At 44.7% G+C, this 13518-nt stretch overlaps 1 protein-coding gene across 1 annotated transcript in view; it reads left to right on the top strand.

Moving 5' to 3' along the window:
• Positions 1-13518, top strand: part of dnah5l (dynein, axonemal, heavy chain 5 like) — a 585621-nt gene that overhangs the window by 65711 nt on the left and 506392 nt on the right. Inside the window, exons 4-6 of the mRNA XM_072508719.1 lie at positions 9054-9128; positions 9487-9570; positions 9759-9830. Of these exons, the coding sequence (XP_072364820.1) occupies positions 9054-9128; positions 9487-9570; positions 9759-9830 (231 nt within the window). The remainder of the gene's footprint in view (positions 1-9053; positions 9129-9486; positions 9571-9758; positions 9831-13518) is intronic.

Raw genomic sequence — 13518 nt, 5'->3', positions numbered from 1 at the left:
AGGCGGCAAGTGGTGGAATTCCCGCTGCTGCTGCCACACACGGTACAGGACAGGGTGCTCTCGGGGGCGTGGGTTGGAAAGGGGAAGATCTCGGCAACTTACCAGGTGATGCAGGAGGAGGAGGAGGCCTCGGTGGTGGAGTTGAAAGGTAAGTGGGAGGAGGAGTTGGGGGGAGAAGATCGAGGCGGGGACGTGGGCAGATGCCCTTGGGAGGGTGAACTCTTCCTCTTCGTGCGCGAAGCTCAGCCTCATACAGTTTAAGGTGCTGCACAGGGCACACATGACGGGGACAAGGATGAGCTGGTTTTTTGGGGGTGAGGACAGGTGTGTTAGGTGCTCAGGGAGCCCAGCAAACCACACCCTTATGTTCTGGGCATGCCCAGCGCTGGAGGAGTTTTGGAAGGGCGTAGCAAGGACGATGTCTAGGGTGGTAGGATCCAGGGTCAAACCGGGCTGGGGGCTCGCAATATTTGGGGCTGCAGGGGAGCCGGGAGTGCAGGAGGCGAAAGAGGCTGGTATTCTGGCCTTTGCGTCCCTGGTAGCCCGGCGAAGGATTCTTCTTCAGTGGAAGGATGCGAGGCCCCCAAGCGTGGAATCCTGGATCAACGATATGGCGGGGTTTATTAAATTGGAGAGGGTGAAATTTGCCTTAAGGGGATCGGTGCAAGGGCTTTTCAGGCAGTGGCAACCGTTCTTGGACTTCCTGGCAGAACGGTCCACAATGGTCAGCAGCAGCAGGGGAGGGGGGGGGGGGTTCTATTTTATTTTTATTTTTGTTTGTCTACACTGGGGGATCTGAGGGGGTGTATATATTTGCTATGTTTGCTATGTGTTAATTCAGCATGTTAATTTATTATTTATGTATAGGGGGAGGGGGGTACAGGGTTGTTCTATTTCGTTTTGTATTTAATTCTATTGGGTTCCTTTTTCATTTTGTTGTTGATATTTTGCGAAAACTTCAATAAAAATTATTTTAAAAAAAAATTAAATGATGTTATTCATAGCAGTTTTCAAGTAAGCTCATCTAACAGTCCCACACTCTCTGCCACTAACTTTCACTCTGAAGTAGTTCCTCTGTCTTTCTTTTTCAAAGCATGTTTTTTTTCGTTCACTGGTGGTAAAGCTTAACTGATTGACTGATCTTGGGTCTTTGTTCCCTCAGAGTTTCTGCAAGGTGTGGGACCATCTCTGGCTATTTATAATCCTAACTCAAATGATCCTTGCTAGGCCTATAGTGGTGGGCCTAAGGGGTACAAAAGTTATAGCGATAGGAGGTTACAGTGGCGGAGACGCAGTATTTCCTTTTCCTCCGTAAACTTAAAATGCACGAGGGCAGGTGTAATCTCTAAGACACAACCATGAGATCTGATTAACCCACATTCGTCCAACTCTCCCTGTCCCACCGGGCCTCGGTGAGATAGTACCTGAGGGAGGTGTTAGCCTGTACGATTCCAATGTCCTCCAGTTGGTTGTGAGAGTATGGCCCTGAGTCCAGTGTGATGATAGGGATCATCAGGACCACTCTACCCCTGTTATCTCGTTCATTTTGCAGTCGGGGATCGCTAAGTATACTCTGGTTACTCCCTTCAGAGTATGGTTGTCCAGCGCCCCTTGTCATTTGGCTAGCATAGCCAGTTGCGGGCTGTCTATTCAATCATGCACCTCTCCCCTTTAGATCAGATCAAGGTTGGGGCTTAGCTGCCCCTGTCAGAGCCTTCCGGCTGTCTCCCTTTCTCGGTTGATGAGTTTGTTAATTAATGTCGAATGTCTTAGTGTGTCTACCTAACACTGTTTGTTGTCCTATTCAATTGTATACCCAGGCCCTCTTTTCCAAAGGTGGCTAGACATTTCTCTGCTTTCTCTAATATTCTCTTCCTTATTCCTGTCAGTTGTTCCACCTTCGCATTTAACCTTTGTATGTCTAGTGACTTTACCATAGAAGTTTATGTGTTAAGTCATGTCACTGCATCACTGATTATGCCTCTTCTAACCCTGTGTAGGTTGTCATGCCCTCAAAATCTAGTGGCACCCGTGTCATTGGCAGCCTATTTCATAAAAACCTTACTTAAAACACATTACATATTTATTTCATATTATAAACAATACCTGAACGGGCGAGAAGTACAGACACAATTTGTATACGCATCTGCTGTCTTTCACCGAATGTAGCTGCAGCCATGCATTAAAATAAGTTATATCATTGTTCCAGTCTCTGGCTGCTGGGATGCTAATCCCGTCAATAGAATTATATAAAGCACCATAGTTCATATAGCTACGTTCATCCTGTGTCCTTTGCGAAATCAGTGATGTTCCTGCGCTCTTATGTGCTTGTAGTTGTTCAGAGATCTCCAGACACATCACGAGTCCCCACAGCTGCTGTTGTCGTTCCAGCCTTTCTTGAATGTTTAACCTAAAAATTTAAAGGAAAAGTGGAAAAGTGTCCTGGTCATCACCAGGTGTTAGGTCTTGTCTGTTTAAAGCTTTTCCTGTATGGGCTGAACACGTATGTTATTCAGGGGTTAGTAGTTCTCGTATTTTGCAACCTTTTCATATCTATTTTCCTCGTGGTTACGCGCCTAATTCTGTTGCGCTTGAACCCGACCCTGACGTGCTTTTGCCTGGTTAATTAGCCAGTTTACAATCACTCAACTATCTCAAATTCCTGAAGCTACTGCAAATATTGTGCCTCTTGTAGTTACTTGTGAAGTAAAACTCAAAAGATCCGTTCTGCATGGGGCAGAGAGGGTTAACTAATCTGAATATATCTGACTATTCAAAACTTAAGATTTGTAATTTCCAATTAAAAGTACATCTTTAGCTGTTTTTTTAAATTACTTTATCAGAATTACAAAGCCAGAGCTCAGAGTGTGGACAGGGGCAAACTCCTAATCCAGCTCCTCGCCTGCTCCAAAAACCAATTCAACTGAATCCAAATTCATGGTCCCCACAAGAGAGACATACCAAATCCAGGCATTAAGAAGCACGGGTCAATTCTCTGCTGGTTTGAAAAGAGTTGGAGTAAAAGTTGGATTGCTGCCAAATTCCCGTTATCAAGTGTCTTCGAACGATGTTCTCTTGGAATATAGATTTGCTTTTAATCAGAGTTGTGTGTCTTTTAAAAAAAAAAACAGCTTCCACATTGTCTGAAGTTTTAATTTTCAAGCTAATTTTAAACATTTATTTTAAAATATAAAACACAATAACTTATTGAATTTATGACTGAACCAATTTTGCGCTGTATCTTGGTTCTCTACCAGAGTTCTCTACCAGACGTCATTTTGTCACCACCCTTTTGTTTAAACAAGAAACATGATTATGGACACATTTTATTTACCCATCTGTCCTTTACACTTAATTCTGCAATCTCAGAATTAATACATCTGCTTTGTGTTGGGGATGTTTTAACCCTGAACTAATGAAACACCGGATAGGTCATATGTCATATGTATTTCAACTGTCATATGTATTTCAACTATCCTAACTTCCAATGAACACCATAAGACTAATATTTTCTTATTCTTACATACGTGATTTTGTACCATGATTAAAATTCCTCGTGTATCAAAATTACCCTGGAAATGTCAATGATAACCTTTGAAAAGAAAAATGTGTTAATTACACTCAAACTATGATCTTTAAATCACAATGTCAGATGACACACAAATATCACCACACTAACAAAGGAAACCTAGCTCTTCAGTGCTTTAACCAAAATAAGTTAGGTAAAAGTCCTTCTGGAGCCTATTCTAAAGTTGCAAATTATAAACTCAAGATTACTTCTCAGAAGATAAATCTTAGCAGAGAGATATTAACATTCACAGACCAAACACACACATTCTCACAGGTTGCAAATATCAGAGTTAACTGTTAGCCCTCTCTCATGGCTACAGATTCTCAAAGAGACAGCAATTTCACAATCGCTTAACTAATATACTGAACAAAATCTTCCATTCTCCTTTGTCATAAAACTTTATCTGTGTTATTCCATTTAAGTCAATTTCCACTGATTGATTTTATAGGCATTAGCTATTCTTAGAGACGTATATTTTTTGTGCAGATGACCTGCTTGCTAAATGGTTAAATTTTGTACAGAACCGAAGGAGGCAGAGAACTTGGAATGATGCCATTTGCGTCTGTTACGTGATCTCAAACATTACTTATTCTTTCCTTTAATGTTACTCAAATTTCTTTCTTGTTCTTTAAACGGAATTCAATTTTCAATGTTCGCTATTTAACCAGTGTTTGAAAGAGATATTATTGGGTGTTTTTTTTTGATTCAAATGAATTGAATTACTGCCGAGTTTATCTGGACGGCTTGAAAGGCTTAATCTCAAACTGAAAACCGATCTCGCAAATTTGAAACGACCTGAAGTTATTCTAGACAAGAATCCATTGTTAAGGTTCTAACCTTAATCTTGTATTGACTTTACTCCCCATTTTTTGGGGGGGGAGGGAGATTTGTCATCCTCAGATATTTCTGAACAAAAAGCTGATTGAGCGTTTGAGCCCCTTTTTATACTGTGCCGCAGTGTGTCTTATTGAAATCCACCCGGCTTCCACTTTTATTAATTGGGTTACGACGTTTCTGGGACATTGTACCTCCCCTCCTCATTCCTCAATGACCACGAGGTCTGATCTTTTAGATCTTTTCCTTTGGACATGTCTAAACTTTTAGTTAATTTAAAATGTCCATTCCCAGGGAGCCTGTTTCTTTCCCCTCTCCCTGAGACATTCCAGAAATGCTGCATGATCTTTTAGGCTAATTGAGTTAGATTTCCTGCAATGTTTACAGTTTCCTTTCTTTACCCTACAGTCCTTAGCCGTAATTGCAGCAGTTTCCTGTGTTTCTTTTGCCAGTTTGCACAATCTGTACTGCCGCTATCTTTGCTCGCTTTATTGCTGTGCTTAAAATGATTTGTTGTGAATGTGGGAGAGTGAGAGCTCAATTCCTTTAAAATAGCCTGTTTTTCAAACGGTGTGAAGGCTTTATATCTGTCATTTACATTATTAGCGTAACGCTGCACGGGGGTGCACTTAATTTCTGTCATTTGTTCTTCTAACTGGTGAACTAAGATGACTCCTTTGTTCAACAGGGGCTGCGTCGGGATCCCACTCATCTCTGATCATTGTTTTTTTTGTACCAAAGTATTTTGCTCTTACCCGAACTCCAGACTCATGGATCCCCGGGGACCCCAGAAAAGCAGCCTTGTGCCTCTCTTTTCCATGATGTCTTAACCGTGTCGTCTCTATCACCCGCGTATGCAGCGTGCCTAGGCGACTGTGCTCAGAGGCTTTTACCTTTCGTCCACTCCCGTAGGGTGGTGGTCCTGGCTTGGCAATGTCACAGCAAATTCCGTGACCATTAACACTCAACAGTTTGTGCGTCTCGGATTCCCAACTAACTCTGGCCGTCACGTGAGGGCTCAATTGCCCCCTTAATTCAGGCTCAGCATGGGTCCTCGAGCAGCCGATTAGTACTAAAGAAAATGATATAGCGGACCAACAGAACAAAACCAAAAAAAAGAAATTTTAAACTGAGTCTTTTACTCACTTGGCCTTGATACCAGATTTGTTGGATGTTGCTTCGTCATCCGTCCGCCTCGCCTTGTGACTCTAATTTCTGGTGGTCAAAGGTTTGACTACTCACCTTGTCCACCGGCTCGAACGGCGTTTGGCTCAGCAACCTCCTGCCGGACTACACTTGGTGTTAGAGGTGAAAATATTCACACGAAGGCCTGAGTATAAGTAAAAAAGCAGTTTATTATATCAGAATTCTGGGAGAAAAGGCCTGAGACTCCGCAGCCTGTTGACAGCACCTTTTCTCGATTGAGCTAAGGCTCACACGGGTTAATATACAGATTCAAGGGGCGGAATTAGTTGTATTCTCATTTACATACAATCAATCAACTATATTCGCGTCACATTTCATTACATGCAGTCAAATCAATTTTCCTAGCATCCCAGTTATCACATATATGGTTAAAGTGGGTGTTATCTTACCCGCCCCTAAGTTCATACAGAAGTCATTCAAAACTAACATAATGATGTCCTGTCTGCAACTGGGGTCCTTGATCTTATCAAGGACGCAAAGCATTTCTTGTTCTGCGAAGCTGTTATCAGCGGCTGTTGAAATACTCCCTAGGTTCTCATGAGGTAGTTTACACAGTTTGTAACTTATTATTAAAGGAAAGTGGCTAGTTCAGCCATTTTGTGTCTTTAGTATTGCTAAATTAGTTAACTGCCATTTTGTGTCCTTTCTGATATTAACAAGCATTGTGTATACACTATCTATTTCTACAAATTGCATCTTCTAAACAGGCATCTAAGCCAATGAGTACCTTTTGTCTCATCAGAACTATTCAAAAGTAATATAGGAGCACAAATGTAGTTACAGAGCCACCTATAATTTATATCATAGTCCAGTATTACAAAATGCCCTCCAACAGTACCCTTGTGTTTTAGATGCCCCATCAGTGGAAACAATCTCTCAGCATCTACCCTATTAAACCTCTTCAGAATCTTGTATGTTTTAATGAGATTGCCTCTCATTTTCCCAAACTGCAGAGAATATAGGTCCAATCTATTCACTGTCTTGCCATTGGACAACCCCCTCTTCCCAGAATCCAATTCAGTGAACCTTCACTGGGTTCCCTCCAATGCAAGCCTGTCCTTTATTAAATGCGGAAACCAAAACTGCACTCACTGCTCCAGATGTGGACTCACCTAAACCCTGTAAAATTGTAGCAAGAGTTCTTTATTCCTGTTATGCAATCATTTGCAGTCAAGGTCAACATGCCATTCGCCTTTCTAATTTCTTGCTGTGGCTGCATACTAACTTGCTGTGTTTCTTGTGTTCATTATCAGCAAGTCAGCAAGAACAGCATCCAGTCATGATCCAGGTGCAGAGCATTTGCGCATGCACTTAGTGCAAACCAATATTCTTGTCGACCAACCTGAAGTTAGTGTAATTAACAACTTCCAGACACAAATGCAAACTTGTGTCCAATAAATTCATGCTAGAATTCCAAACATTTCTGGAAAACACTGCAAAACTTTGAACTATATATGGTAGATGATTGTAAATTAAATATGCACATGCAATCAGATAATGTTTGCAAACAGATGGAGGCCATTCAGCCCTCTGAAGGAGCAATTCACCTCTTGCCACTTCCCTGCTCTCTTCCTGTAGCCCTCCAAATACTTCCTTCTCAGATAATGATCCAATTCCCATTTGAAAGCCTCAATTGACCTTACCTCCACCACAGTCTCAGGCAGTGTATTCCAGATCCTAACCACTCGCTGTATGAACCCTAACCCTCATGTTGCCATTGCTTCTTTTGCCAATTCCCTTTAATATGTGTCCTCTGGTTCTCGATTCTTCCATCAATGGGAACAGTTTCTCTCTATCTTTTCTGTCCACAACCCTCATGGTTTTGAAATCCTCTATCAAATCTCTCAATCTTCGCCAAGAAGAACAGTTCTAATTTCTCCAATCTTTTTGCAAACAGAAGTTCCTCATCCTGGAACCATTCTCATTGATCTTTTCTGCACTCTTTCTAATGCCTTCTAGTGCCAAGAGCAGGACGAGGTGCTCCAGTTGAGGCGGAATCAGTATTTTATACAATTTTAACATAACTTCCTTGCTTTTGTATGCTATGCCCATATTGAAAAAGCAGAGGATAATCATGGGCGGGCTTCTCTCAGCCCTGGGCCGGGCCGGAGAATCCCCGCGACCGGGCCATGCCGCCCCGCGCCGGCACACGATTCTCCGCAGAATCGGCGCCATAGTGGTTGGCGCGGTGCTGGTCGCTGGCCGCTCTATGCGGCCGGCCAGTTCTCCAGCCCGGATGGGCCGAGCAGCCGTAAGAAAAGAACCGAATCCCGCCGGCGCCATTCTAACCTGCTCTGAGCTGGCGGGACCTCGGCGTTGAGCGGTCAGGTGGAGGGCCTGTGGGTGGGGGGCAAACCCGGGGGGGGCTCCGATGTGGCCTGGCCCGCGATCGGGGCCCACCGATCAATGGGCCAGGCCTCTCTTGCTGGGGGCCTCCTTTCCTACGTGCCGGCCCCTGTAGCCCTGCGCCATGTTGCGTCGGGGCCGGCTGCGTTGAAGGCAGTGCACAGTTCGTGCCGGGATCAGCAGCTGGAGCGGCGTGAACCGCTCCAGCGCCGTGCTGGCCCCCTTTAGGGGCCAGAATTACTCCTGGCAGCAGCCCGTTCACGGCATTGTAAAACGCGATGGTGTTTACGATGGCGTGGACACTCCCGCCCCATATACTTTATTAAACACTCTCGCAACCTGCCCTGTCAGCTTCAATGACTCATGCACATATAGAGCCAGGTCCCTCTGTTCCTGTACCCCGTTAGAACTGTACCCTTTATTTTATGTTGCCTATCTGCATTCTTCCGACCAAAATAAACAACTTCAGGCTTCCATGCATTGATGTCATCTCTCACTTGTCCGCTCATTCCGCCAATTTGTCTACATCCTTTGAAGTACTACACTATCGTCTTCATGATTCACAATGCGTCCACATTTCATGCCATCCGCAAAGTTTGAAATTGTGCACTTAGGTCCTGGCGATTAATATTTATCAGCAAGAACAATGGCCCTAACACCGATTCCTGGGGAACTCCATTATAAACCTTCCTCCAATCTGAAAAAAAACGTCACCGCTATTCTTTGTTTTCTATCACTGAGTCAAATCTGTCTCCAAGTTACTACAGTCCCTGTTTTTCCATGAACTCTAACCCTATGTGTGGGGTTTCTATTGGATTTTTATTTTGCAATTTATAATGGACAACACTGCACCTTATGTTGTGCATTTTGTCAAAACATTTCAAAGCGCTTAAGGTAATCATGGTAATGTATTACTTTTTGGAATGTGATGGCTATTATATTTGTGAAGAAGACATTTTTTTTTGTCCATTTAACATGAGCACTGGAAATATATGTAAAGTCTGCTTTGCTATGTTTATTAATGATGATGTCTAGAATTAGGTTTTGTCTGGTGTCCTAAAATAATTTTTCATATTAAGTAAACTTTCCTTTCCAGTTTCATATGATTGAAGAATTCTTTGCACCAAATGGATGTAAAAAATTACTATTTTACTATCAAGAGACAGTGACAGTAAGTGTTTATTGCTTGAAATGAAAATATTCAAATCTTTTCATTAGCATGTGTTTCATTAAATGTGGGTATGTCATAAATCACAGCGACAATGAATAGACCACTGATCTGCTTGAATTTAACTTTTAGCTAATATCAAATCTAAAGCTATGTCAGTATTTTCTTGTGCATGAATAGTTTCTCTGAGGCACAATTTAAATGACTGAAGTATATCAATAAAATTATTAATTCCAGCTGACTAAAATAACAACTGACCATGACTTCTTATGTTTGAATGTTCAACCATATTTACATAATTGGTACAACTCCAAATGATTGATTTTCAGTTTGTTTAAGAATGTATTGTTTAATCCATCAGAACACAGATTCCAGACGTTTAAGTACAGATATATTAAGAGGCTTAAATCAGAAAAGGCTATTCATTACTGATGGTTCGACTGAGGTAGGGTTAAGTTGATGTGTTGATAATTCATATTAAAATTTGCTGTGTAATGTTTTAAATTGTAAATGCAATGTCAGTGCTAAGGATTGAGATTTTTAAACCTGTATCAGCAGAAGAAAAAATTTCTACTTTATATACTTGAAAAATCCGTGCTGCGGTCATTCACTTTTTCTTGTGTCTGTTTTCAGAGTTTGATTGGAACTTGCTTCTTCTTTCTTCGAACTACTGATAAAAGCATCAGCACAGCTAATGTGTCTCAGGTCAGTACCATTCGGAAACATCAAAGTTAAAGGAATATACTGTGGCACTTCATTTTTGCACAATACATTTTCCATTCATCGGATATAGGTATTGCTGGCTAGACCAGCATTTATTGCCGATGCTAATTACCCTTGGGATGGTGGTGGTGAGCTGCCTTCTTGAACTGCAGCAGTCTATGTGGTGTAGGTACACCCACAATGCTGTTAGGAAAGGAGTTCCAGGATTTTGACACAGCGACAGTGAAGGAACGGTGATATAATTAAAAATCAGGATGGTGAGTGGCTTGGAGGGAACTTGGAGGTGGCGGTGTTCCCCTACACTTGTAGTCTTTGTCCTTCTAGGTGGTAGAGATTGTGTGTTTGGAAGATGCTGTCAAAGGAGCCTTGGTGAGTTCCTGCAGTGCATCTTGTGCATCGGAGGTGGAGGAGGTGACTGTTTAAGGTGATTGATGGGCTGCCAATCAAGTAAGCTGCTTTGTCCTGGATGATGTGAAGCTTCTCGATTGTTATTGGAGCTACACTCATCCAGGCAAGTGAAGAGTATTACATCAGATTCCTGACTTGTGCCTTGTAGACAGTGGACTGGCTTCCGGAGTCAGGAGGGTATCGGGGTGATATTAGCACAGAGATGCTACCACTGGACTAGTAATTCAGAGACTAATGATCTGGTGACATTAGTTCAAATCCCACCATGGCAGCTTGTGAAATTTGAATTCAATTAATAAATCTGGCATTGAAAGCTCGTCTCAGTAATGGTGCCCATGAAACTATCATTGATTGTCGTAAAAACCCATCTAGTTAACTAATGTTCTTTAGAGAAGGAAATCTGCCGTTCTTACTTGATCTAGCCGACATGTAATTCCAGACCCACAGCACTTAAATGCCCTCTTAAACGGCTGAGCAAGCTACTCGGTTCAAGGGCAATTAGGGATGGGTAACTAATGGTGGTCTTGCCAATGGAACCCACATCTCATGAAAAAATAAAGAAAAAAGAAGAGTTACTCACAGAAAAATTCCTAGTCCCTGAGCTGCGCTTATTTATTTATTTGGCCAATATCTATATGGTTAGTCCAGTTCAGTTTTTCTGGGAATCCCCCCTCCCCTGATGTTGATAGTGGGAGATTCAGCAATGGTAATGCCATTGAATGTCAAGGGAGATGGCTAGATTCCCTCTTGTTGGAGGTGAGCATTACCTAGCACTTGGGTGGTGCAAATGCTCCTTGCCATTAATTAGTGCAAGCTGCATACGGACACGGATTGCTTCAGTATCTGGGGAGTCGCAAATAGTGCTGAACATTGAGTAATCATCAACAAACATCCCCACTTTAATAAGAAAATGGGGAGTCCACTCAGTAAGAATGAAGGGCGCGATTCTCTGAGCCCCGCGCCGGGCCGGAGGATCGCTGCAACTGCGCCACACCGCCCCGACGCCGGCGCGCGATTCTCCGAGGTGCGGAGAATCACCGCCATTTGCGCTGGCGCGTGTGGTGCGGCGCCGGTCGCAGCTGCTGTACCTGGCGGGGCCGCCAATTCTCCGGTCCGGATGGGCCGAGCGGCCGCGCGTAAAAAGCAGAGTCCCCCCGCCACCCCCGTCCACACCTGGTCGCTGCCGACGGGAACTCTGCATGAAGGGTCAGGGGGCGGCCTGTGGGGGTGGGGAGTTGGCTCCGTCCCCGGGGGGTGCCTCCAATGGGGTCTGGCCCGCGATCGGGGTCCACCAATCAGCGGGCCGGCCTCTCCCCCCCCACCCCCCCAGGCCTACTTTGTTGCGCGGCCGGCCCCTGAACCCCCGCGCCATGTTGCGTTGGGGCCGGAGCGTTTAGTAAGGCCACCGCGCATGCACGGGTTGGCGCGTCGCCACTGCGCATGCGCGAGTTGGCGCCGCCCCCAGTGTGTGCCAGGAAGTAAGGCTGGAGTGGCGTGAACCGCTCCAGCGCCGTTCTGGTCCCCTGTGGGGGCCAGAATCGCTACTGCCCATGCCTGTGTTGTGCAGTCGTGAAACGCGACGGCATTCACGACGGCGCGGACACTCTGTCCCGCGATCGGAGAATCGCGCCCGAAGAACTTTGGTTTATTTAGTTATGTTATTTACAACTCCCGATAGATCCCTATCAGGTCTCTCTGTGGTCGGTGCCTTACAGGCTGACCTTTTATACATAGCTGAATGAGTTTGCCTGCCCCTTAGTGGGGGAGCAAATACTCCGCAAGAACCACGGGGAAGATAATCAATCCCACCCCGTATGTTTTGCGTGGGATATGACAGTCCACCCCCTCACAGTGCGAAGACACACTCGATGTTCGACGAGGTGGAGAAGGAGGAGCAGGTGGAGGACGTCATACACTCCTCGGCTCTGGTGAAACATCAAGCCACTGAAATGCCTGATCAGGCAGCGTACACCTTGAAGGGGAACATTGTCTGTGGCAGGAAAGCTGTTATGGATGATTGGCAGGAGGCGCCAGAACCATTGTATCTGCATCCGAGACCTCGGGCGTCTGCGTTTCCATATCTGAATCAAAAGATACAATCTGGGGCAAGTCGGGCATCGACACAGACTGGAGGCGTTGCAGCAAGCTGATTTGGCAATGGAGTTGGAGGATTCAAGACAAGATTCTTCCGAGGAACCTCACAAAGGACCAACCTCCGCGAGCGAATATGATCCGAATGCCGTTGCATCCATTGCCCCCGGACCCGAACTTGGTAAGGGACTGGTCCCGTTTGACGGACGACAATCCCAGAAAAGTTACGAATGAACACAGCATTATCAGGTGCGAAGCATCAGAAAGGCCGACGTCGAACTGGGCAACACTCTTGCAACTCCTGGTTACAGCGCACCTTTGCGCCGATTTTGGCAGAAGCAAACTAAGTCGGGTATGAAACTGACGACTCATGAACATCTCAGCAGGCACCATCCCAGTTACTGCGTGCGTTGTGGTCCTATATGAGAACACCGAGCCTGAAGTCTGCTTCTTTAGCCCCTACCCATCCGTCCGCACAGCCCCCTTGCTGCCAAGCCATTTGATGCCGGATGTTATGGGGTAGTATGGACATGCCGAATTCCGTTGCCCTTCATGAAAGCGGCAAACTTTGCACTCGCAAAAAAGGTCCTGATATTTGTTACGAGCTCCTCCAGGATTCCATGGTTGTGGTGGTGGGATAATTGCAGTGAATCAAGATAATCTGGAAGGATGGAATTGATGTGTCCAATGACCAACCTCTCAAAGCACTTCAGAATGATAGATATCAGGGCCACCGGTCGATAGTCGTTGAGGCACATTTCCAGGTTCTTCTTTGACACTATTATGATAGTGGTCTTCTTGAAGCAGTTGGGAACCTCAGAACGGAGTAGGGAGAGGTTGACGATGTCTGTGAACACATTCACCAGCTGGACCACGCAGGATCTGAGTGCATGACCGGGGACTACGTCAGGACCTATTGCTTTCTGTGGGTTCACTTTCGAGAAGGCCGATCTAACTTCTGAAGCTGTGACGGTAGATATGGATGTGTCTGAAGCTGTTGGTGCAGTTGACAATAGTTTGTTGGCTTCCTGCTCAAACCAAGTAGAGAATATATGGAGTTCATCAGAGATGGGTGCTCTGTTGCCTGAGATTCTACTCGGCTTCGCTTTGTAGCCCATTATATCTTTTATGCCTTGCCACAACTAACAAGAATTTGTGTTGTTAGTCTTGG

This window comes from Scyliorhinus torazame, chromosome 6 (genome assembly GCF_047496885.1).
Source record: "Scyliorhinus torazame isolate Kashiwa2021f chromosome 6, sScyTor2.1, whole genome shotgun sequence".
Classification (NCBI taxonomy): Eukaryota; Metazoa; Chordata; class Chondrichthyes; order Carcharhiniformes; family Scyliorhinidae; genus Scyliorhinus; species Scyliorhinus torazame.
Note: the sequence above shows the minus strand (reverse complement) of the source record. Positions and strands in the feature narration are given on the sequence as shown.